This window comes from Castanea sativa, chromosome 12, assembly GCF_040712315.1.
Source record: "Castanea sativa cultivar Marrone di Chiusa Pesio chromosome 12, ASM4071231v1".
Classification (NCBI taxonomy): domain Eukaryota; kingdom Viridiplantae; phylum Streptophyta; class Magnoliopsida; order Fagales; family Fagaceae; genus Castanea; species Castanea sativa.
The window spans coordinates 44,611,220-44,633,835 of record NC_134024.1 but is presented as its reverse complement, the minus strand read 5'-3'; the positions used below and the strand labels follow the sequence as shown (position 1 = coordinate 44,633,835).

Genomic DNA, 22,616 nt, shown 5'->3' with positions numbered 1-22,616 from the left:
TAAAACTTTTTTGGTAAATAAAATCAAAGACTATTTATATATTGCCCATTTGGAAATAACTTATTTAATTGAAATTGAAAACTTCTTGCTAAAAATACTATAGATAAAACTAAAAGTACTATAGATAAAACTAAAAGTTAGCTGAAATAGTACAGGGAAACTCATAAATATTACCAAAAAAGTACAGTGAAACCCATAAATAGTACTAAAAATAAGTTGAATAATAACAAAAATAACCTAAATAATTAAAAAACAGGCTTTTTCAACCAATACCAAACACAACCTAAGATGAAAATTAGCCACCTTTTAAAATCAAATGTGAATTTACAATTCCATTATTTTATCCAAAAAATGAAAATTGTGATTGTTGGATAAAGAGTTTAAACCCCTTGTCAACTTCCATGTAAATAAAATTCTTTCATCTAAGCACACAATTAATCTAGCTCGATCGACAACTCTACCTTCTCTACATATCTGGAGACTGAAGAAAGTGGTACTAGAGAGGTTGAATAGTTGGAGGACTTTTCTTCTCACTTGCCCTGAAGCTCATTTCATTTAAAACCTATCGCAATCACAGAATTGAGGAAATGAATAGTAGTTATTTTCTTTATTACCTTGCACTTGAATTGAATGAAACAGGTAGACATTCCATATCGTATAATTACATATTGCGTCTCATATACTGTGACACATTATCCCGACATGAAAATATAAGAACAGGCAGCAGGGCAGGAAATAAATTAGAGGCCACATGAAGAATTATATATAAATTAGCAACAAAAATTGGCTGACATAGCTTCATTTCGTGAGACCTATTCTCATATGAACCTGTTATTCAAAAACCTTTGCTTTTATTCTTTTGTGAGTTCACAACTGCGTCAAGCCTATAAACCCAGGATCCCCAACAGCATATCTATTTGACAAAATACCATATCAGTTCAACAAGCATTACCTTGCAAATGATCCTTTCTTATTTATTTTAAAAATTAGCTTACCTTAATAGCATGAACTTGTTTTATAAAGCTAATTTATTATTAGTTTACAATTTACTCGACTAATACATCATCCTATAAATGCTACAGAAGTTTTCATTTAACCAGTTGATTAGCCGCGCAATCTTGATTTATCAGCTTTCCTAAAATCACTAGAAACCAGCACTATCATTGAGTTAAATAAAAAAGTATTTTGTTTGTGGTGGGGAAGAGGGTTGTTTGTGGTGGGGAAGAGGGAAGGGGGGGGGGGGGGGGGGGGGTTTGGGTGGTTCTATAACTTTTCAATCATTTAGACCATACAAAGAGGCACTGCACTGTAAGAAACCTGCAGATATGTTCAGGACATTTTGTTCAAGATAATAACTAAAGCTAGAATACAAAAACAAGAAACAAGCATGTTAAACGGAAACATGATGACTGATAGAAGCACAGAAAACATGGAAATTGAGCATCATCCACAGGCATATATGACTTGCACACAGGACGTGACTATTTATTATGCTTCTGTGATGGAGTACCATACAACTGCCCCAGAAAAACATGCTGATTTACGCATGAAATGAACCAGATGAAAAAATGTTCCCATTTTTTTTTTTCCTGATTGGCACACATTTTGTCAACATCGGCCATGAACAGCAAAGGGTGCATGATCAATTGTCCCAGGATTTCCCAAGACCATATCAGCAACCATTTCAGCAGTCCCCAGAGCCTGCAAATTGGACCAAATATTGAATGGTTCTTATCTTACTTTCTCACATAATGGAAACAGCAATAATATAACGTTTAACACACGATTAAAAGTTAACTACCCAGAGAGAGAGAGAGAGAGTGAAAATTACCAATGTAAGTCCTACTCCTTCATGCCCAGTTGCAAGGAACACATTTGGCAAGCCAGGCACCGAGCCAATTATTGGCTTCCCATCAAACACTGGACAGTAACATGTTATGTCATTTCAAACCCTCAAAACTCAAATATTTTAAATACATTTTCTGTTTGACAAGGATTTGAGAAATATTTGGGACTCACTGTAAGGTCGTAAACCTATTCTCACTTTTCTGCCCTTACTGAAACGTGAAAGGGGCAAATCTCGTAATTTTGGAAAAAACTCCCCAGCCCGTGTCCATATATGATTAATGGTGGACTCCTCGACTTCAGAGCTGAACCCTACAAATTGGCGGCTGCTTCCTGAAAATACAGAAAATGGATTGATGGTTAGTGATGATATATATGGATTTTCCCAAATGATAATAAAGGAAGTAAATTGGGGGAAGGGGTGGGCATTGGAGGTTAGACAAGCATTTTTCCAAGAACCAACAATATATATTGCAGACCCATATATTTCTGAAGAGAGATTTGAAGAGATAAAGCAGGACTGCTATATTTACATTTGATACATACTTCTAGTTTAGGTCCACTAAATGAATGTGGTAGCGACTTGTCATAAAATCACCATCAGGTTTCATCAGGCTCAATTACCCATCTTATATGTAGGGTGTAAAAGCATCAATTTTAAAGCTCACGACTGTGAAAGCCTTTGTCCATTACTAAAATAAAGAACATGAGGAAATGATAGTAAAGAAATTGAGCAGAAATGTACAGGTAAATGTTATTTCACTAAATTATACTAATGAAGCATTGTGATTTTAAACTCAAAGAAACTTTTACTAAAGCTTTGGTAATGTAGATTCAGAATCAACATGGACAACTATATATATGTAAATCCAGAATAGTAAGGTAATGAACTAAAATAAAATCACACAAAACAACGCTCAGGGCACAGAAAATTATGAAAAAAAGAGGTCCTTTGTAAATGTTAAATGCACTCTAGCTCAAAGGGACCTTCTACCCTTGAAAAAGTAAGGCGGACGGTCAGTCATGGATTCAAAATCCACTGAGTGCATGTGTCACTTAACAATCAATAAAATATGTATTGAAAGAGCAAAAGCAACATAATGTAGCATTAATAGCACTGGACATGCAGAATAATTGCAACTGATTAGAGAAGGAACTGTCTAAGAAAAATTTAAAATCATATGATAAAAAGTTCCCTGTCTACCACGCAATTGGTGAAAGATAAATAAGATAGTATTGGTACACAGAGAAAAGGTAACAGATTTTACCAAGAACAAGGTTTCCCATAGCATCCAAGGTGGCTGTCATTGATACAGACAAGTCTTGCCCACAATCATGTGGTTCTGAAGCCGAAATGGTGGCAAGCCGATTAACAGTTTGATGATCAACATAACCCATCTCCATTAGACCATGATTCAGTTTAAGGGGCATGACATTCTCAAGTACAAGGAGGTGACCCTATCATGCGGATCAAAGGAAAGGTGGCTCTCAAATAAAATATAGGAAATTAACACAACTCGTGTATAAGGCCAAAACACATAAAGAGAATATCAAGGAAATAGAATCAATCACTCCAACAATGAAATAGAATCATTACTAAAGATCACTTTACATTTAAATGGTACTTTATTCCCATGTGTTTATGTTCCTGGAAACATAACTTCTCTCCCTTGTTTCAAGGACTTGGATACACATGTCAGGCGTACATGTATTCCTATATGCATATTTGCTAAGGGTTTATATTCATCTAATTTCAAGTCCTTTGGGAGGGGGGGGGAGAGAGAACTAAGGGCATATTTGGTACACTGTAATAATTATTACATGGGAATAAGAATAAGTATTACAAGGAATACATTAAGTTGGAATGTAATAAGTATTACTATTCATTAATTTGGTGACCACTTAGGAATAGAATTCTGAATATGCATCCACAATTTAGTAGAGTATAAAAAGAAGGTGTAATTAAATCATTTTAAAGTCAAATTTTCTAAAATACACTTATTTTAGGGTGTTCAAAATAGAGCTAATAATTAACAAGAAGGAAAATTTCTTTTCTTTTCTTTTGAAGATGTGGCAACTAATGACTTTATAGGAAATTTTTTTAAAAAGTGAAGAAATAGATATTCAGTACTTTTGATAAGGAATAGTTATTCCTGATTTTGAAAAATAGCTATTCATAAAGAATAACTATTCATTATAATAAAAACATAACCAAACAACTGAATAATTATGCTATAGGAATATCTATTACATTATAGTGTCTATTACAGTCTACCAAACGTGCCCTAAGAAAAAAAACTCATTTATATACCTTCACCTTTTGCTTCTACCATAAAGCTCAGATGAAGAAATACATGTAAGTTTCTTCACATAGATATTTTAAAGTAACAAAACATGTAATAGAAGTAACTTAGAGATATTTTTCTTAACTAAGAATGTGTTAACATACCCATGTCATGTCAATCTACTCCATATGTTTTGAAGAATCCAAGCAAGTTGGCTTCTATCTTATCACAATATTATAGCAGAGAACATATAAAAAGCATGACAGGTAGGCAGCCATATCCCCCCCCCCCCCTTCAGGTCCCTTTTTTTGTTGAGAGAGGCTAATTTCCGGAGTCAAACCCACAACTTGTCATTTTTGGTGGTAGGAACTTGCCATTGCACCAAGGCCCGACCCTTGTCCCAAAAATTTACAAGGGGAAAGAAGGGGGGGGGGGAACAAAGGCTTCAGCAGAGTCCTTACTGAAAGCATTTTTCTCGACTCCTCTCAAAAGTTTACCCCTTCAATAGGAGTAATTCTAAGTGGAATTTTTTATGGGTTGGGGATGAAAGCTTCCTCCATCTTTCTGTTGTCCATCCTTCTTACCACAAGAAATGAGTAAAGCAAATGAAGAATTCTGTTGATATGCATGCTTTCCTTCCCTTTTTTCTAATTAAGTGCAGGAACAATACATATTTGGCAGAAAAAAATAAAACAATCTGAAGATAAGCAAGAATAAGTCAGTTCACATTGTAGACTTACCTTTTGAGGCTTTACAGGGACATCCAACAAAATATCTGAGTCTCTAAGCAGGTCATGCATTAAAGATCCACTCCAACTACCAGCTGCAACTACAATTGCCTTACTGTACAAGGTATTTTTGGAGGTCTGGACACCTTCAACCTCCCAACTACTTACAGATCTGAGTATGCAAAAATTATTATAGTTAACCTGTCAACCAATATCATCTTCAAAATGCAATTCCACTCCTGTGCAGTGGTTTCATGTAACTAACGTATAGTTTAGCAGAAAAAGGATGACAACAAACCTTAATAGACAGTTCACTGGGTCATTATAGAACTCTGCATATCTGCCTTTTGATGCAAAATGTCTGTTAGCCTACATATTATCCATATTTACCTATCTCAATTAAACGCCATAAAAAGGGCAGATAATTTAGTGCATAGAAAAAACGGAAAAATGCTAATTGGTTACAAATTACAGAAAAGTAACTTACCTTTTCAATGAATGAGGCAGTACGTTGAGCATCGAACTGGCAGTCATCAGGTACAAAGGCAGCTCCACCATCTTCCCCAACCGCAAGTTCAGGCTCCTCTAAAAGCAAATCACTGCTGTACAAGCACTCCGCTTGTAACCCAGCTTCAGATAGCTGCTTCACCCTCCTTTTTAACATGTCCAGCTCTTCAGTGGTCCTGCCAACCAACAAGCTTCCTGTAGATTTGAATACCATACCTTTTTTTTTTAATAATATTTTTTTTTTTTTTTTGAAAAAAAAAAAGAAAAAAAAAGGGGTACCACTTATACTTTTAGCCCTGAGTAACATTGAGTCAATACTTAACATAAGCTCCTTATGGACATTATTAAATGTCAATGTGTTTACAAGCTAAATTAAAAAGAAAATGGGTCTGCCTTGGGAATGAGTAACTTTGAATCAGAGTGCTGAACCTGATTGCCATCTCTTAAAATGACTTGAGGAGAAACATAAGGCAGCCAGTTTCAAGAAATTTGTACCTATATTTATATTATGACAGAAGTATCTTCCCAATTTTTGCTATGTTGTAATAAATACGATTATGCTGAAATATATAAAGCTTTTAATATATTTATTATGCATTAGGAAGTAAATTTTCATTTAAATATCTTATTTCTTGATTGTGATACTAAAAAAACACCTTGCCATGAAGCAATTAAGGTTTATGACAAAGCCAGAGTGGCCGTGGCTAAGATAGCCAAGATATTTACAATTTCTATTGAGTTTTCAATACCTACAGCAGCAAAGTGATGTCTGCTTAAGGAATTCCCAATGTTCTTACTTCTTAGTAAGCACAAAAATAAGCAAGTAATTAAGGACATTTTTTGGTATATAAATCTAAACTATCTCTGCATTCTACCTAACTTTTTTTGTTATTCTGAGGCTGTTTGTTAATTGCAGTGTTCTGTTCACTCTAATCCCTCATCACTCAACTCCTAATCCTAATCCAAGCTCTCAAGTACCCCTTCATAAATCCTGCGAATATAGCATGGTTTATCAGCATAAGAGGCTGTCCCGCCTTTCTTAGTGTCTATGCCGCATAAAATTTGGGCATTGGTCCCATCTTCAACATGGAGGATGTTACTGCATGTAATGGTGCCTGTAAGCTGTAATAATAATTCATTCCAATCATTAGCTCCACATATGCCACAAATTTCAAAGAACTCGCAACCCATTGAAGATGTGTTGCGCAATCAAATTGGTTCTACTAAAGATTGAGACAGTCGGAAATTTATTGTGAAGTGGGAAGGTCACCCTAGAATCAGATAGCGTCATAGCACTTGGATAGTAGAAGAAGAATTTCAAAGAGTCAACCCAGGGAAACATGCACGAGAAGTACCTTGCCCTTCAGTTGCCAGGTTCGAGTGCCATCAACCCTAAGAGACATTATAGGGTAGTAACGAGACCTGTACAAGTATTGTTACAAGTTTATAAAATAAGAAAATCTGTTTTGATATGACATAGAACAGAAGAGGGATTGAATTGGAAACTTGAATAGGACTGGATTTAAATGCATTTTGTAGTTTAATGGAACAAAGGGGGCATTTTTTAAAATGAAAATTTTAAGAAAGACTGACTGCTTAGTCAGCAGCTTGTTTATGTAGCAGGTAATTAGCCGTAAGGTACTTCACCATGAAGCGATCTGGTATGACTTAAACAAGAAGTACTTCAAAATAAGTGACCTCGTTAGTATGCTGGGCTGCAATTTTAGAAGAAATTGTAGCCATAGCTGGATTATGTGTGAGAGATGCCATGCTTCCACTTGTGGTGAGACTGCACAAGAATGTAGCATAAGAAGTGAGACTTCTTGTTCTAGTGAAATGTTACGTCTTGAACAGTCTCTGCCTTTGCATCTAACTTTTGTTCTCTTATTCCGCTATCATTTGTAGACTTGAACTCTCTCCTATTCAATCTAACCCCTTGTTACTCAAGTCCTAACCCAATCTCACCGCTAGCTTGTCACTGCTAGAGCATGGTTTATTACCATAAGAGGTTATCTAACATCCTTTAGGGTGTCCACCCTGCATTCGTTCCATGTATATACTTTATTTTGATGAACATATAAGTAATTTTTACACCAAGCGTTAGAACTACTAGACTGACAGGACAAGATGAAAGGAAAATTTAAATACTACTAAAAATTATAGTCTGTATGATCAGTGGTTTTTAAGCACAATGACCACTAGACAGAGTTAGAATTAATTATTCCAAAATGACTGCATAGAAAGGCTTGACTGAATTTTATGAAAATCAAACTTTCATAAAGTTATATAAATAATTTAAACTCATTACATTTGTTTTTTTTTTGATAGGTAAGAAATATACTATTAAAGAAATGAAGTAGGCAAAGAAAATATGTACAAGCAGCAAAAAGAAAACAGAAAATTATGTACATGAGGAAAAGTAATCTAAAAACAGTGGACTCATTACATTGAGAAAACAAAAGTTAAGAAAAGCAAATCCATATATTTTTATCTGATCAAGGAAGGGCATAGTTTGATTACCTGTCTTCTTCCAACCCAACACTTCTAGAGGATTCAAACCCTGATCACGTATGCTTTCCGCCAACATCTGCCACAGTTTGTAGCTTCTCATTTCAAGCTCCCATTTATCACTTCCAGGTGTTTTGTGTACCATCCATATATAACCCTGTCCTAGAACCAGGTCAAATGCCATACCAAAGGTGAAGATATCCTACAGTCAATCAGAGTTCAGGAAAAAAAGGAGGGGGGGTGGGGTGGAAGGAAAAATGCACATGCACACACTCAATAGACTAATTTCTTCAAATTTTCAAACCACCACAGAATTAATTCATATAATCCAGATGAACAAAAGTAATGAAAAACTGAGAATGAGTTTATCATCCAATCCATATTTACTTTGCCAACCACTACTAACAATAAAGAATATTATGGAAAAATAATTTTTGCGACAAAAAACACAAACAATACTAATGCTCACTAACTTATAAGTTTAGTTGACTAAAAGAAGTAAACAATGGTGGCCAAACTAGAAGGCAGGGCCTTCCCAATATTGTAATTATTCAATGGAACCGTAGAGAGTTTGGCAATGTCGTCTAAAGAAAGAATTACTGGGGGCTTTAGATTTATTAGATGCTAAGGAGGGGGATCTTGGACTCTCTGAGGCAAAGATCACTAACAGAAATGTAGTGAGGTCTCAAGTAAAGCATCTTCTTTCTCTAGAGGAGATCTCATGGAGATAGAAATCGATAATGTTGTGTATCAAGGAGGGTGATAATAATACTAAGTTTTTCCATAAGGTGGCTAATTCCCATAGAAGGTATGATCATTTGAGATTTTTAGAAGTAGATGGGGTGATTTATGAGGAGGGAGTAGAAGTGGCAGCTCAGGTTTTTCAATTTTATAAAACCTTGTATCAGGAGTCAAAATAGTGGAGGCCGTTTGTGGAAGGTCTAGAGTTTGCTCAAATCGAGGGGATGGAGAGGGGCTTGCTAGAAAGGAGGTTTGAGAATGAGGAGATTCTATCAGTTGTCACGGAAGGGGATAAAGCTCCAGGTCCAGATGGCTTCTCTATCAGCACTATAAGTTTGAAAAATCTCTTAATGATACCTTTATAGCCTTAATTCCTAAGAAGAATGATGCCTCTAATATTCGAGATTTCAGACTTATTAGCTTGGTGGGGAGCATTTATAAGATCTTGGCCAAGGTTTTGGCAAATCGTTTGAAAGTGTTGCTAGATCAGTTGATATTTGAATCTAAGAATAGTTTTGTGGGAGCTAGACAAATCCTTGACTCAATTTTTATTGCCAATGAGTCTGTTGACAATCAGGTGAAGAGTAAGATTTCGGAGGTGATTTGGAAGCTAGATATTGAGAAAACTTATGACCATGTGAATTGAGAGGCTCTTCTAAAATTGTTGAAGAAAATGGGCTTTAGGGAGAAATGGAATAGATGAATTCGTACCTATATATCCACAGTCCAATTACCTGTGTCGATCAATGAGTCTCAAGCTAATTTCTTTGGTAGTTCAAGAGGTTTGAGATAAGAAGATCCGCTGTCTCCCATGTTATTTTTGGTTATGATGGAGGTGTTTAGTAAGATGGTGAAGGGAATGAAGGGGGCAAGAAGCTCTAGGGCTAATGGCAGGAAGGGTGGAGAAGAATGCGTCTCGCACTTGTTGTTTGCAGATGATACTATTCTATTTTGTGATGCAGATGTGGAGCAAATCCTACATGTTTGGTTGTTACTAATTTGTTTTCAGGCTGTGACTGGCTTGAAGGTTAACGTTTTTAAGAGTGAAATGGTTCCTATAGGGGAGGTGAATAATATGCATGCTTTGGCAAAGATTTTGGGTTGTGGGGTTGGGTCTTTGCCAATGACTTATTTTGGTATGCCGTTGGGGGCATCTCATAATTCCCCCTCTATTTGGAATCCTATATAAGAAAAAACTAAACGGAAGTTAACTGGGTGGAAGAAGCTATATTTGTCGAAAGGAGGTAGATTGACATTGCTTAAGAGTACATTATCAAGTCTTCCTACTTATTTTCTATCTCTTTTCACCATTCCTACTCATGTGGCTAATAAAATTGAGAAGTTGCAAAGGGATTTTTTACGAGGTGATTCCAAGACACATTTGTTGGCATGGGATAAGGTGTGTATGCCTATTACCAATGGCAGTCTAGGGATTAGGAAACTAACCATCTTCAATAAAGTCCTACTAGGAAAATGGCTTTGGCGTTTCAGGGTCAAGGAGACTCGGCTTTGGAGGAGGGTGGTAGCTTTGAAATTTAGGGAGGAATGGGGCAGGGGGGGACCTCCAAACTGGGAAAGGGTGGTTTGTGGAGAAGTATCCGGATGGGTTGGAAAGCTTTTAGCAAAAACATCCAAATTAAAGTTAGGGATGGGAATATAGTGAAATTTTGGATGGACCAGTGGTGTGGGGTCTTCCTCTTCATTTGACTTTTCCAGTCTTGTACAATTTTTCTACTAATATAGTGGCATTTGTAGACTCTTCTTTAATATGGCAAGGAGTAGGGGACAGAGGAAGTTGGGATATTCGTTTCATTCAAGGTCCTAATGATTGAGAGGCTGATGTGATGGATGATTTCTTTCATTTCTTGGCATACAATTTACCTTCAGCAGATGATGGTGATCGAATGAGATGGAAGTTGACAAAGAATGGGGATTTTACTATCCATTTGTTTTATCATAAGTTACATGGTTCTTCTTCCATTTTTTTTCCCTAGAAAGGTATTTGGAAGGTTAAGGTAACCCGACGTGTCTCTTTCTTTGTTTGGACAGTTGCATGGGATAGGATTCTCAAAGGTGATAACTTGCGGAGTAAGGGCTTTGATTTCATTGACTAGTGCATTATGTGTTGTCGTTGTGGGAGAGACAGTGGATCATTTATTATTACATTGTGGAAAGACTCATCAGTTATGGAGTTTTATCTTTAGAACTTTTGGGATTTCATGGGTTCTCTCAAAATCGGTAGCAGAATTCCTCTTTGATTGGTGGAATTGGTTGGGAAAGCATTGATCTAACATTTGGAATTTAATTCCGTTGTGTTTGATGTGGTGTATTTGGAAGGAATGCAATCGGTGGACTTTTGAGGACTTAGATAGACCCGATGACCAGTTGTTTGCTCTTTTTATTAGTCCCCTTTATGATTGGTCTACGGCTTAAGAACTCACATCTAGTGATTCTCTCCCTTTATTCCTTAGCTCTCTCTTTCTTCCTAATTAACTTCTATTTTCTGTTTCTACTTTTCTCTCTCTTTTTGTAACATTTGATATGCTTTGTGCTCCTTAGCAAAGGAGCACAAAGCAGTTTTTTAATATATATATTGTAATTTGCTTTATATAGTTCACAAAACCTAATAAAATATAATTATATCATACACTTAGAATCATTTTCTACATTTTCTTCCCAACAAATTATCCATTATTTTACCTATTTGATATGCTAAACAAGACCTACTTATTAATAATTTTTTATATTTGATTGAGTCGTTGACATGATTTTTTTTTCTAAGGAACTAAAGGTCTGTCCAGCTCTATTGAGCTGAAAAGCTCTTTAAGCAAAAAATGAGGATATCTTGCAACCCAATAAAAATTAGCTTTAAGGGGTCCTTGAAATTGAAAACAACTTTAAGACCAAAGCTGAAATTTGGAGCTTTAGGGAAAAACTATACAATTCCTTGTTCCTACTTCATAAATCCAAACCTTTAAAGCATTATTCATCATCATTCGCCAAACTCAAAAAACTAAATAGCTTTTCGGTTAAAGCTCTACTTCCTATAGCAACTGCCAAACAGGCACTAATTCTAGGACCTTTTTTTTTCCTTAACCTCATTATTGCTTCTCTCTCTTTCTAACCCTTTCCCCTCTTGTTTTTAACATATTAGTAGAAGAAATAAAAATGCACTCTACACAAGAAGACCAAAAGTACCCGTCCCCATTTAAGTCTAGGGTCATAAAGTTTTCATAAATCTTTTTTCACAATTATTAAGGTGACATATTGTAATTAGTATTAATAAAGTTACTGTTAGTAGTGAAGCTATGTGAAAATGAGATTATTCTAATCACAATTTGCCATGTGAATAGTTGTGAAAATGATTGTAGTGTTGGTCCTTATGTTTTATTTTCAACATAGAAATCCATCCTATATTGTATTGTTGGTCCTCTAGTTTATTGTGTGATGTCCCAAAATGTGATCTTTTTAAAAGGCAGTGGATACATTTATTTTAAGAGAATCCTAAAGGTATTACCAATTTGATTTCCTCTAGCACAACAAAAACTCACAATATTTTTTTAAAAAGAAGCAGAAGCGTTCCAAATAAAATGATATAAACTAAAAAAAATTATGTAAGAACCCACTACAACTTAAAACAAGACTATTATAAAAATGCTGTGAGATTTTGTCGTGCCTATTCTTCCTCTACCAATTCTGCTGCAAAAGGTTTACAAACTAACATGACATTTAGATTCAGTTTGGAAACAACTTATTTAGCTGAAACTGAAAACTTTTTGCTGAAAGTACTATAAATAAAACTAAAAACTAGCTGAAATAACCTATAAATAGTACCAAAAAGTGCAATGAAACCCATAAATAGTAGCAAAATAAGTTAAATAGTAAAAGAAACTGCATTTTCTCAGCATATCCCATACGGAACCTTAATGTGCTTAGCAACATATCAACAACTTAATCAGCAATCTTCCATAAAAATAAAAAATATAAATTTAAATAAATCCTTAATCAACAATCTTCTTAATTACTTTTTTTTATTGTATTTAAATTTTCATACATCAATTTATAAAATTTATATAGTAAAAGAGTAATGATAGCCGCACACTTTGTATTACACACGGCCACATTCACTAAAAAATATATTTTTAAGGTGTGTATGTCTATTTAGTTGTGTTGTTTAAACAACAATTTTCAATACTTAAACAACCCAATACGTATTTTCATAACATTTTTTTGTCCACACGGTATTTTCATCCTAATGCTTAAACAACATTACCAGGCCAAAAAATTGTGAAATTGTAAAAATCTTTAAAATTTATAGCATCCCTATCTCCACTTTTTACTTACTTTAATTTGAAAAGTCAATATCTATTTTCATTAGTTTTGTTTGACTTTAGAAACTTCTACCACCTTTTCTAAACAAAGACTGACAAAAGGAGCAGTTTGTACTTTGTATTGCACTTTCATTTTTTTTCTCGGGAAACAAACAGAGAGCACAAGAAGAGAAGGATCCAACTGACAGAGAATGTTACCTGCTCCAGTAGCACCTGAACAAGGTACGGCCTTGTCGACCACTGCGACGGAAAGATCCGACCCGATTAAAAACTGTCGGGCTATAGTCAACCCGATTATTCCAGCTCCGATTATCACCACGTCGAAAGAACGAGACTCCGCGGATATCGGGTACGACACGGAGAATGAAACGGGTTCGGGTCGGGTTGTGATTCTTGTGGCCTTGGATACCAATTTGGAGCCCAGAAAGAAGCCATTTTTGGTACCAAATAGTCTGTTTGAATATGAGACGACGCCGTTTGAAAGAGAAATTGGATTTAGGTTTGGGCAGCAGAAGATGGACGACGCTGAATAAGCCATTGTTTTTTTGAGTGTTTTTCGGTCGGAAATGAGATTGAAGGATGGAAAGAAGGAAATAAACCAACGTTGAATTTTGTAGGAGGGTTTAGTGGCAAATTCTTTTTTAATTTTTTTTTTGGATACATTTGATTTGATGGGGGATTATTTTTAACAAATCAAACCTTTTAAAAAAAAAAAAAAAATTGTTTTATATTCCTTTGAGTTATTGTAATGGGAAAGTTTGAATTATTATAATGGCAAAATTTTCAATTACATAGTAGACACATAATAAAAATAAAAATTAAAAAAAAGGCCGAAATGTTGTACTCATTTGAAAAAAAAAATGGTGTAATCTCTATATATTGAAAGGATTTTTTTTTTTTTTAGAAATCTAAATGAATTTAGGAAATTAATTATGATTTTAAAAAATGTCAAAAATAGATAACTCTTATTCTTAAAAAATAAAAAATAGGGTAAAAATTGTAATTCAACAAAATTATAAATAAATAAAAAACTACCGGAGAAAATTACAGAGTTTTGAAAACTGAAAACACATTTTTTCCATAACTCATCACTCAAAAATTAGAGAATTGAGTAATGAAAACAAAAACAAGAAACAAATCCAAACCAAGTTTTTTTTTGTGGAACTCACATGTACTAAGTTATGGTTGATGGAAATAGAATTATGAGTTATGGAAACAGCAAATCTAAACACCCCCTACCACACTTTCTATTTAATATATCTCACACACGTTTAATACATTTTTTTTCCCAAAAAATATCACACACTAATGTCTAAACTCAATAATTTACTTCATTTCAAATCCTAAATTTTAGTTTCTTAAAAATTCATTTCTCTGTAACATCACTAACAGTAAATAAATTCAAATTAAAAAATTACATTAAGCTCAAAATAAATAAATAAAATCTCATCGCACGTGCGAAACGCGTGTGATGGGGCTATATTTATAATTAAAGAAAAAATGTATATAATATTTGTCACTATTTGTGTCTTTTACAATATATTTTATAGTGTATTTTACAATGTAAATTTACATTACCAGAACATTGTAAACATATTAAAGTTTTATTATAATTTATACCTTAAGATTAGTCTGTTTTCATTTTTGTCCTTATAATTGTATCTTCTTTTCAATTGAATCTTTCAATTTCAAACTCTTAACTCTATTCCAATGTAATTTTTCTGTCCACTTTCAACTTCTAACTCTTTACCAAATTTGGTCGAGTTCATGTATGTTTGACCAAATCTTAACCAAGTCTAATTGAAAAATAAAATTGTCTGATATATTTTCAATTCCTTTTAAAACGAGTGGCTGATTGTGAAAATCAAATGTAAATCAAATGAGATATTGCAAAGCCTGTTTGATTAGTTGAAAAAAGTACCATTTTTTTGTTTTCATTTTTAGTTATTAGTGGGTCCTACCACTAAAAACTAGTTTAGTTTTAGCATCTGTAATTAGTTTTCATTTTCAGTATCTTAAGATCCGTTTGGTACAGTTGTTTAAATACATGTTTTCAGTTTTTAAATAATATTACACGTATTTTTATATACTTTTTCACTCATAGGTATTTTCAAAAAAATTGAAAACTGTTGTTTAAACACACATACCAAACATACCCTTAAAAGTTAGATTTGAATACAAAAAATGAATACAACTTTATAGCATTTTTGTTTTCTATGAATACAAATACAGTGGCATATTCATAAATATTGTGAAAACAAAAAGTTATTGTTTATAGTGATTTGATGTGTGTAAGTGAGAAATTTTTTTTTAAGGAAAACAATAACCAAACCCAGGAATGATGTATTCTATATACAAATTATGTATTCAAAACTACTTACCAAACACTACCAAATGTAAAAATAAGTTTTTTTTTTTTTTCTATAATCAAATTCAAGTTTTGATGTATAAAATAAAGAAAATGAAAAGTGAATACACCACTTTTTGAAACCAAATAGCACCTTAAAATTTCACAAACTCATGGCCAATTTTGTCTTGGACACATGACAATACGTAATTACATTTATAATCTTATTTATAATCTATTATATTAATTGATGTGTGGCTTTATAGTAGATTAGTTTACAAATATTAAAGTTTCAAACTATTAGGGAGATTAATCATCATTAATGATCTAACATAGTTGCAATTTTTTTTAAAGCCTTGTTTGAAATAAAAAAAGAAAATGTTAAAGGTATTACAAAATATTCACAAGATAATATGACAATAATGGTGATTGGAACTTCAATAATGTAATTAATGAATATTTAAAATACTTTTTTGTGATCGGTAACATGTTAGTTTGTAAATCTATAATACAATTTGTGATATCCCTCATGTCACTAATAATAAAAAATGCACGATTATGTGAAAAAATTCATATTTTTTTAATAAAATTTTGGACCTTTTACAATGAGATGTACTTTTTTTGTAAAAGGTAAATATTTTTTGTGGTGGAGCCTTAGACCTAGGCCTTGGGCCGGCCTGCATAACATAATCTCGAGGCCATAATTTATGATCCAAACCTCCAATTAATGCAACTTTGGTACTGTTGAGAAGATAACTTCATAAGGCTTTCAACTACATATTGTTTACAGAATTTAAAGAGCTAGTAGATCTCCCAAAAGGTTGGCAAAGACAATGAAAATATTGACAAAGGCTTGAATTATAGTGTTGGGCTCGCAAGAGATCATGTGAGACTCCTAGCCCACATAAACTGGGCATTACATGAGCAACATTAAATTTTCACAACAAAAACAAGGGCAATCCTAGTTCTTGGTTTTTTACTGCAAAGTTGTGTCGACACAAAGATAGGTGACTTTACTAATGTTGAGAAATGGGAGTTTGCTGCAACACATGGATGGGATCAAGCTTGACACAATTAATGATTGGGTAAAAAAAAGAAGAAGAAGCATATGACTATATATTTTCTAGGAAGAAAGAAATTGAGTTTGCACACAGCTTTTTTCCTTAAAAAAAGACATGGCAATGGATTTATATTTGGACAAAGTTTGCCCACAAACTCTTACCAAAAAAATTAATATGATTAGATATTTTGAAAATATAATCTTTAAATGGCATGTTCTTATATTCTAAACATGCGTGTCAAATTTCATTCAAAGTGTTGTTTACTATTTGACTTATATACTTATTTTTTATAGATAATCTAAAACTATGTTTCTCTTTATTTTGAGGTAATACATGCAACATAAGCAATTACTTTTATTTTTTATTTTGAAAGAAACTTTTCAAATTCCTTCTATATAGATTTTGAAAATTTTATCGTTAGATTTTATGTTTTAGGAGAGGGAGACATGACAAGGAGAATGGCATGGTAAAGTGAAAAAGAATCTGTGGGTAAGGAAAATCTTTTCTCAATGAGTTCTCTTTCTTCGTCTTCTTGACCTCTCTCTGCTCTGAAAATGTCCCCCCCCCCCCCCTTCTCTCTCTCTCTCTCTCCTAGATGGAAGAAGAAAACTCTCTATAGATACTAACAAAAAGGCTAAGTCCATAGTTTTGCCACGCCTACAGATGGATATGGTAGTTAAAGCTGTACTATGAGTTATTCTAAAAACAAGAAAACTAAAAATATAAAAAAGAAATAAAATGAAAACCTAAAAATGTATTTATATTAAACGTTCACAATGAAATTTGTTATTAACTGGAAAAGAGTTTAAATCCTTTCATTTGCCAATTTCTGTAAATGACAATTCCTTCGTCCAAACACATGGTTTAATCTAGCTAGACCAACAACTTTTAACTTCTCTACATATCTAGAGAATAAGAAAGTAAATGGCAGGACATTGGGCTTTTCTTCTCACTTCCCTTGAAACTCTCTCTTTTCCTTCCAACTTCTCCCAATCACAGCATTGAGAAAATAAATAGTAGTTCTCTTCTTTAAAACCTTGCTCTTGAATTGAATGTAACAGGTAGACATTCCATATTGGGTATGCTACCTCCCATAAACATTATCAGATTATCAAGACATGGAAGTATAACAGGCAGCAACGTAGAAAATACATTTAAAATGCCTCAGTACATAATGGAGAAATATATAAAATAGCAACAAAATTTGGCTGATATAGCTTCATTTGGTGTGACCTGATCTCATACGAACCTGCTATTCAACAACCTTCACTCTCATTTACTTTTGTAAGTTCAAAACTGTGTGAAACCTGTAAACCTAGGACCTCACTTCCACATAGTGACTAGAGTTGATTTCAGAATTGACAAGAACAATTGTTTGTCCTTTGCCAGGAAGTTAAAGCAGCATCAATCTTTTGTCAATGTCAACTTCTAGTTCAAGAAATGGAATGCCACATCTCAAAGGTCATCAAAGTTAATAATAGAGTCACTATACCAGTAAACTTCCAACGGATTTGTTTCAGAATCACCTTGCCAGAGGCAATCAGGTTCTTCCAAAGCTTTATCCAAGGACCTTGCCAAATCTGCCTCCAATATACCTAACCTACAAACTTTCTTGTAAGTTCCATAACGTGCTGCTCTTAGGCCTTCCGAGACCATCTCACCTAAAGATCCACAGATCTCTTTGCTACTTATTAAATCCATAAAAGTTTCTGACAAACCAGGTTTCCAGAAAACAACAATGGCACAGCTCTTATCTACTAACCGAACATCAAATTCTTTAGAGAAAACATCATGTGACCCTTGGAGCAAGCTTTTCAGCATTCCAGCAGTCATTCCACGCTTAAATCCCCACAAGAAAACCAAATGCTCACAATTCACTTTTCTTGTATTGTTTGTCCAAACCCTGATGTCCTCATCAGTTGATTCTTGAGGGCTCAAGGAGCAAGGAGTTAAAATGTTTGCATATTTTTCAAGAGCCGGAACCAAATTTTTGTTATCCGATTGGATGGGAGCAATTTTCAATATGGAACAAAGCTTCGCAAACAAATGAGAAATGCTTAGAACATTATGTCCATGAATCTTCCCTTCATTCACAGTATCTGATAAACATAAAAAAGGTAAACAAAAGTTAGGTATGCTCTGATGACCATGGTGGGTTACTGCCAATCTCACGAGCATGAGATTAAGGTCAAGTGACTTATGACTAGTAATTTGCCAAAAAGATAATTTCAATTGGGCATGTAAATTTATGTTTATTTTTTAGGGGAATTACACTTTACCTTAGGGAGATTAGGTCAAGTGACTCAAGTGGATTATATTTCTTCCTTCACTATGCCAACCTTTTTTTATTCTTGTTAAGTATGTCAAGTGTTTTATAACCAGTAATGTAATGTGATAAGTGTGTTAGTGTGGAACTTTTCTTAAATATTTACGAGGCATGAATTTGGGTCATTGACACTCGGTCTCAATTAAAATTATCTATGAGAGCACTCACAATGTAAGCATACTTTTAGTTTTGTTCATGTGTATGGGTGTGTGCATGTGTATGCATATTATGTCTATTAATAAGAAAGAGTGACTGACCTTCATGCAGAATTTCCATATCGATGGGTGCAAAGAAATGATCTTTTAAGTAGGAAATAGCTGTAGGTATATTGGTAACTTTTCTCAAAGGGCCAATTTCCTTCATCAGTTGCTGGATATCAAGTACATGTGGGAAAACCAAGCGCAAGGTACACATAAACTCATCAAAATTAGGAGGTAAAGGGGCGAGGAACTTTGAATGAATAAATGTAAAATCTGCATAGAGCAACAAAATAGCGTTAGATGAAAAATTAAAGAGAGCTAGTTGTGGGTACTAGAGTCTAAAGTTATCAGAAAATATTTATACAGAGATACACCATTAAGGGAATTGTGGGAGACAACAGGTTTCTGTGAAGCAGAAATCAAGTCGATCACCTCTCGAAATCCACGAACTTTTTTGTTTTGTTCCTCTTCAATATTTTGAAGCTCCTTCTGTAAATTTAAGCCACCATTACATCTTATAAGGACCTTGATCATGCATGTAATAACAAAAAAATTGATAGTTATTTGCTACCTGAAATAACACCTTGTCCTCTTTTGAACTTGTCAAAATGACACGAACTTCTTGGGCTGCTCCACCCTTTCCAGGGATTATTAAAGGAACAAGTTCATCAGAGAACTCTTCCAACATCTGTGGCCAACCCAGAGAAATTGAATACATTTTATACACAGCACACAATGAAAATAAAAATCCACTCTAATTATTTCAGCACCAAGGGAGAGGAACCTCTGCATCACCTCAACAAAAGGATATAAACTTTATTAGATCAATCTACCTCTAGCACAAGCTGCACTTGACGTTCGCTGCACACATCTATATTAATGCATGGTCTTGATCCATGCTCTTCACTCCCTAAGACAATTTTTCTTAGGGATCTTACTAGAGCCTCTGCAAATTAAACACCCCAAAGAACAAATTTGATCAAGAGTTACTACATACAGATATAATAAAAGTAGCGGCATTATCCTTACCATCGGTCTTTGAGCTTGTGTCTTTGCATGCATTTCTCCAATACTTAACACGAGACTTAATCCTCTCAATGAATACTGCATCAGCAACACTAGGTTTAGAAGAAGATTTCACAACATGAGGGATGGCTGTTGGATTCCCTATCCGAACTCTAGCTGCAGACTCCTGTGCCCTAGATAAGTATGATATGCCTGTCACAATAAAAAAGAACTCTCATTAATCTTAAAACATAGATAGCATCCAATTTGTCTAGGATTACAATATCCTCAGTATGGGAAACAATGTTTTGATGGAATTTCATTATCCGATCACAACCAGACAGGAAGAGGATGAATCTTGAGACAGGCCATCATGATGGTTCCTCAATGGTTTAAGAGTAATAAGGTGGTAGGTCGAGATTTTCAGGAATCAATATATTCTACAGATCTCACTGGAAAGCTTTAAGCATATGCTAACAAAACAAAGACCATCACAAAATAAAATTCAGCATCTCCCACTTGCTCCACTATTGCTTACTATACAATTCCACAGTTGAAGATAAAATTATTAGAAGAAATTATTGATAAACTATCACTTGTTTCAAAAGATTAAACTACTAAGAAATGATGATATTCATACTTTAACCATTATTCTAACACTCCCCCTAACATGTAGATCTATAACCCCATAATAAGTGTAGCCCAATATGTGAGATTTTAAACTTTGTAAATGTCAGGTAGAGTGAAGACACTGTTCAAACCTGGGGCCACTTGCTTTAATTCTACGATAAACTATCACTCATCCCAAAAGCTTAAGCTATTAAATAAATGATGCATTTAACCATTATACTAATGTTGAAATAATGACCTTAACTTCATGAAAAGTGATCCCAATTAATAATACCAACCCTTTGGTAGCTCTCCCATATCCTTAGGTTTCAACTTTTAGTCCTAAAATTTCACAAAAGAGATGGCTATTTTACACACAAGCCAAATCAGTGATGAGGAAATGGATGATTAATTATAAGGCATACTTACCATCATATATGCAGGCATTAAAATCAAAACCTTCTTTAGCCATGGTTGTCAAATATGACGTTTGACATGAAAAACTATAAGATGGCATCCCTATTTTCAGTTCATCCCTAGGGAACAAATGAAAGTTATATCTGCACCAAAACCAAGAAAAATACTGTCATTACTCAAGTCACGCGTATAAGAAGGCAGTTCAGAAGGGTATGAGAGGACAACTCTAAATCTGAAATTGCATTTTCTGAGAATTCTGTTTGATAGGTTGTTGTCTTTCTTTCTCCAACTAGTTAGAGTTTATTGATCAGTGTAATTTTAGCGCTAAATTGCGATGTACATATTGTATAAATCTTGTGTACTTGGTGATTCCTTATTCCTAATAAAACTTATTACTTATTAAAAAAAAGGCAGTTTAGTACTTACTATTTAGCATTTTTGTTTTCCATAAAAATACAATAAAATTTGAACATATAGCCACCTCTCCATGATGATTACTCTTTATTATCAGATCAAGACACCAAATGGTTATAGTGTTGGCAAGATTCAAACCTGACAATTTCAGGTCCTACTTCTTATTTTGAAAAAGAAAACTAAGAAGTTTTTGTCTAATTTTACTCACATAGCTTAATTGGATATGAATTTGAGCATTTTGGCTTGATGGGCATGTTTGATATCGTTAAAAGCTTTAGTTTTTAAGATTTTCACTTTGTGGGTCTTAAACATTTTGATAGGCTACTTTCATATTACAACCACAGGAGTGGAGCTAACTCGAACTACAATTTAGTATTTAGAATGTAATCTAAATAACGTTTAACTTGTAACAGGATAAGGTAAATAGTGTTGAACATTGAGCAAAAGCAAAAGCAAAACAAGAGAGAGAGAGAGAGAAGTGGTAATAGTACTGACGGGTGAGCTCGGAGTTTAGAGGCGGAGGTAATGGAGAAGGGGCAGACGGCGAACTGGAGGAGCTGGAAGCGGTCGGCGGCGTGTCTGGACTTGGAGTAAGCGGTGTCGGGCGTGTCGAAGGGGAGGACACGGTGCCATGGGGCGGACACGGCGCCAGTTCTTTGCAGGGACACGGCAATGAAGTCGGACTCGGCGATGTGGATCTTGAGATCAGAGAGAGTGTCGGCAAAGTTGGATTTGGTCACTTGTTTCACGGTCTTCCATTTGTTGGTGGTGTGGGTTTTTTGGCAGAGGAAGCGCCTCTGTAGCAGATGGGGCAGAGGCGCCATGGCTTGAATGAATATCACAACTCTATTTGCCTTTTAAAGCTTAGTTTTCTTTTTTGTTTATTTATTTATTTTTAAATCAACACAATTATATTTCATAAAATACCACAACTTTTGCTGTTTATGTGTCAAATTTTTAATGGCGACAAAAATGGTGGTTCATATAAAAATAATAAATAACTAATCACAATTTGTCACGTAAGATAATTTGAATAAAAATTGTAACTTTTTATTTGATATTAAAATTACACATTTATTTAAATGTTATTCTAAATTCCACTTATAGCACAGCTTCATTAGTCATGATCATCTTATTTCAACATGTGGAAGAAATGGGTTCTTGGATCATTAATCATGAATCATGATAGACAACCTTATTTTCAATTTATTGAAGAGATGAGTTCTCGAACTCAAGTATGTGACCTATAGCTTTTGATAGAGGGTACTTGTGTCATCACATCAATGCTCAAC

At 34.2% G+C, this 22,616-nt stretch overlaps 2 protein-coding genes across 2 annotated transcripts; both read right to left on the bottom strand.

Annotated features, from left to right (window-relative positions):
- Nucleotides 1-1,307: 1,307 nt before the first annotated feature.
- Nucleotides 1,308-13,574, bottom strand: LOC142621162 (uncharacterized). The gene is made up of 9 exons (XM_075794479.1): nt 13,144-13,574; nt 7,886-8,035; nt 5,346-5,560; nt 5,157-5,227; nt 4,871-5,030; nt 3,114-3,303; nt 2,020-2,178; nt 1,832-1,920; nt 1,308-1,701 (listed from the first exon to the last, which is right to left on the bottom strand). The coding sequence occupies exons 1-9, from the start codon at nt 13,481-13,483 to the stop codon at nt 1,609-1,611; spliced, it is 1,467 nt and encodes a 488-aa protein (XP_075650594.1). The 5' UTR covers nt 13,484-13,574; the 3' UTR covers nt 1,308-1,608.
- A 3,807-nt stretch (nt 13,575-17,381) lies between these two features.
- Nucleotides 17,382-22,148, bottom strand: LOC142618673 (poly(A)-specific ribonuclease PARN-like). Its single transcript, XM_075791657.1, has 8 exons — nt 21,820-22,148; nt 20,923-21,053; nt 19,909-20,097; nt 19,713-19,825; nt 19,451-19,567; nt 19,254-19,368; nt 18,937-19,152; nt 17,382-18,452 (listed from the first exon to the last, which is right to left on the bottom strand). Exons 1-8 carry the CDS (start codon nt 22,146-22,148, stop codon nt 17,809-17,811), a joined length of 1,854 nt encoding a protein of 617 aa, XP_075647772.1. The 3' UTR covers nt 17,382-17,808.
- Nucleotides 22,149-22,616: the final 468 nt, after the last annotated feature.

Excerpts from the sequence above, each read along its gene's own strand:
- LOC142621162 (XM_075794479.1), bottom strand. The coding sequence starts at position 13,483 with ATGGCTTATTCAGCGTCGTCCATCTTCTGCTGCCCAAACCTAAATCCA. Across the intron at positions 8,036-13,143 it reads TTCAGGTGCTACTGGAGCAG|GACAGGGTTATATATGGATG; the intron begins GTAACATTCTCT and ends ACCTGGTTCTAG. Across the intron at positions 5,031-5,156 it reads CCAGTGAACTGTCTATTAAG|ATCTGTAAGTAGTTGGGAGG; the intron begins GTTTGTTGTCAT and ends TTGCATACTCAG.
- LOC142618673 (XM_075791657.1), bottom strand. The coding sequence starts at position 22,148 with ATGGCGCCTCTGCCCCATCTGCTACAGAGGCGCTTCCTCTGCCAAAAA. Across the intron at positions 19,369-19,450 it reads AGGACAAGGTGTTATTTCAG|AAGGAGCTTCAAAATATTGA; the intron begins GTAGCAAATAAC and ends TTAAATTTACAG. Across the intron at positions 19,153-19,253 it reads CTCCCACAATTCCCTTAATG|ATTTTACATTTATTCATTCA; the intron begins GTGTATCTCTGT and ends TGCTCTATGCAG.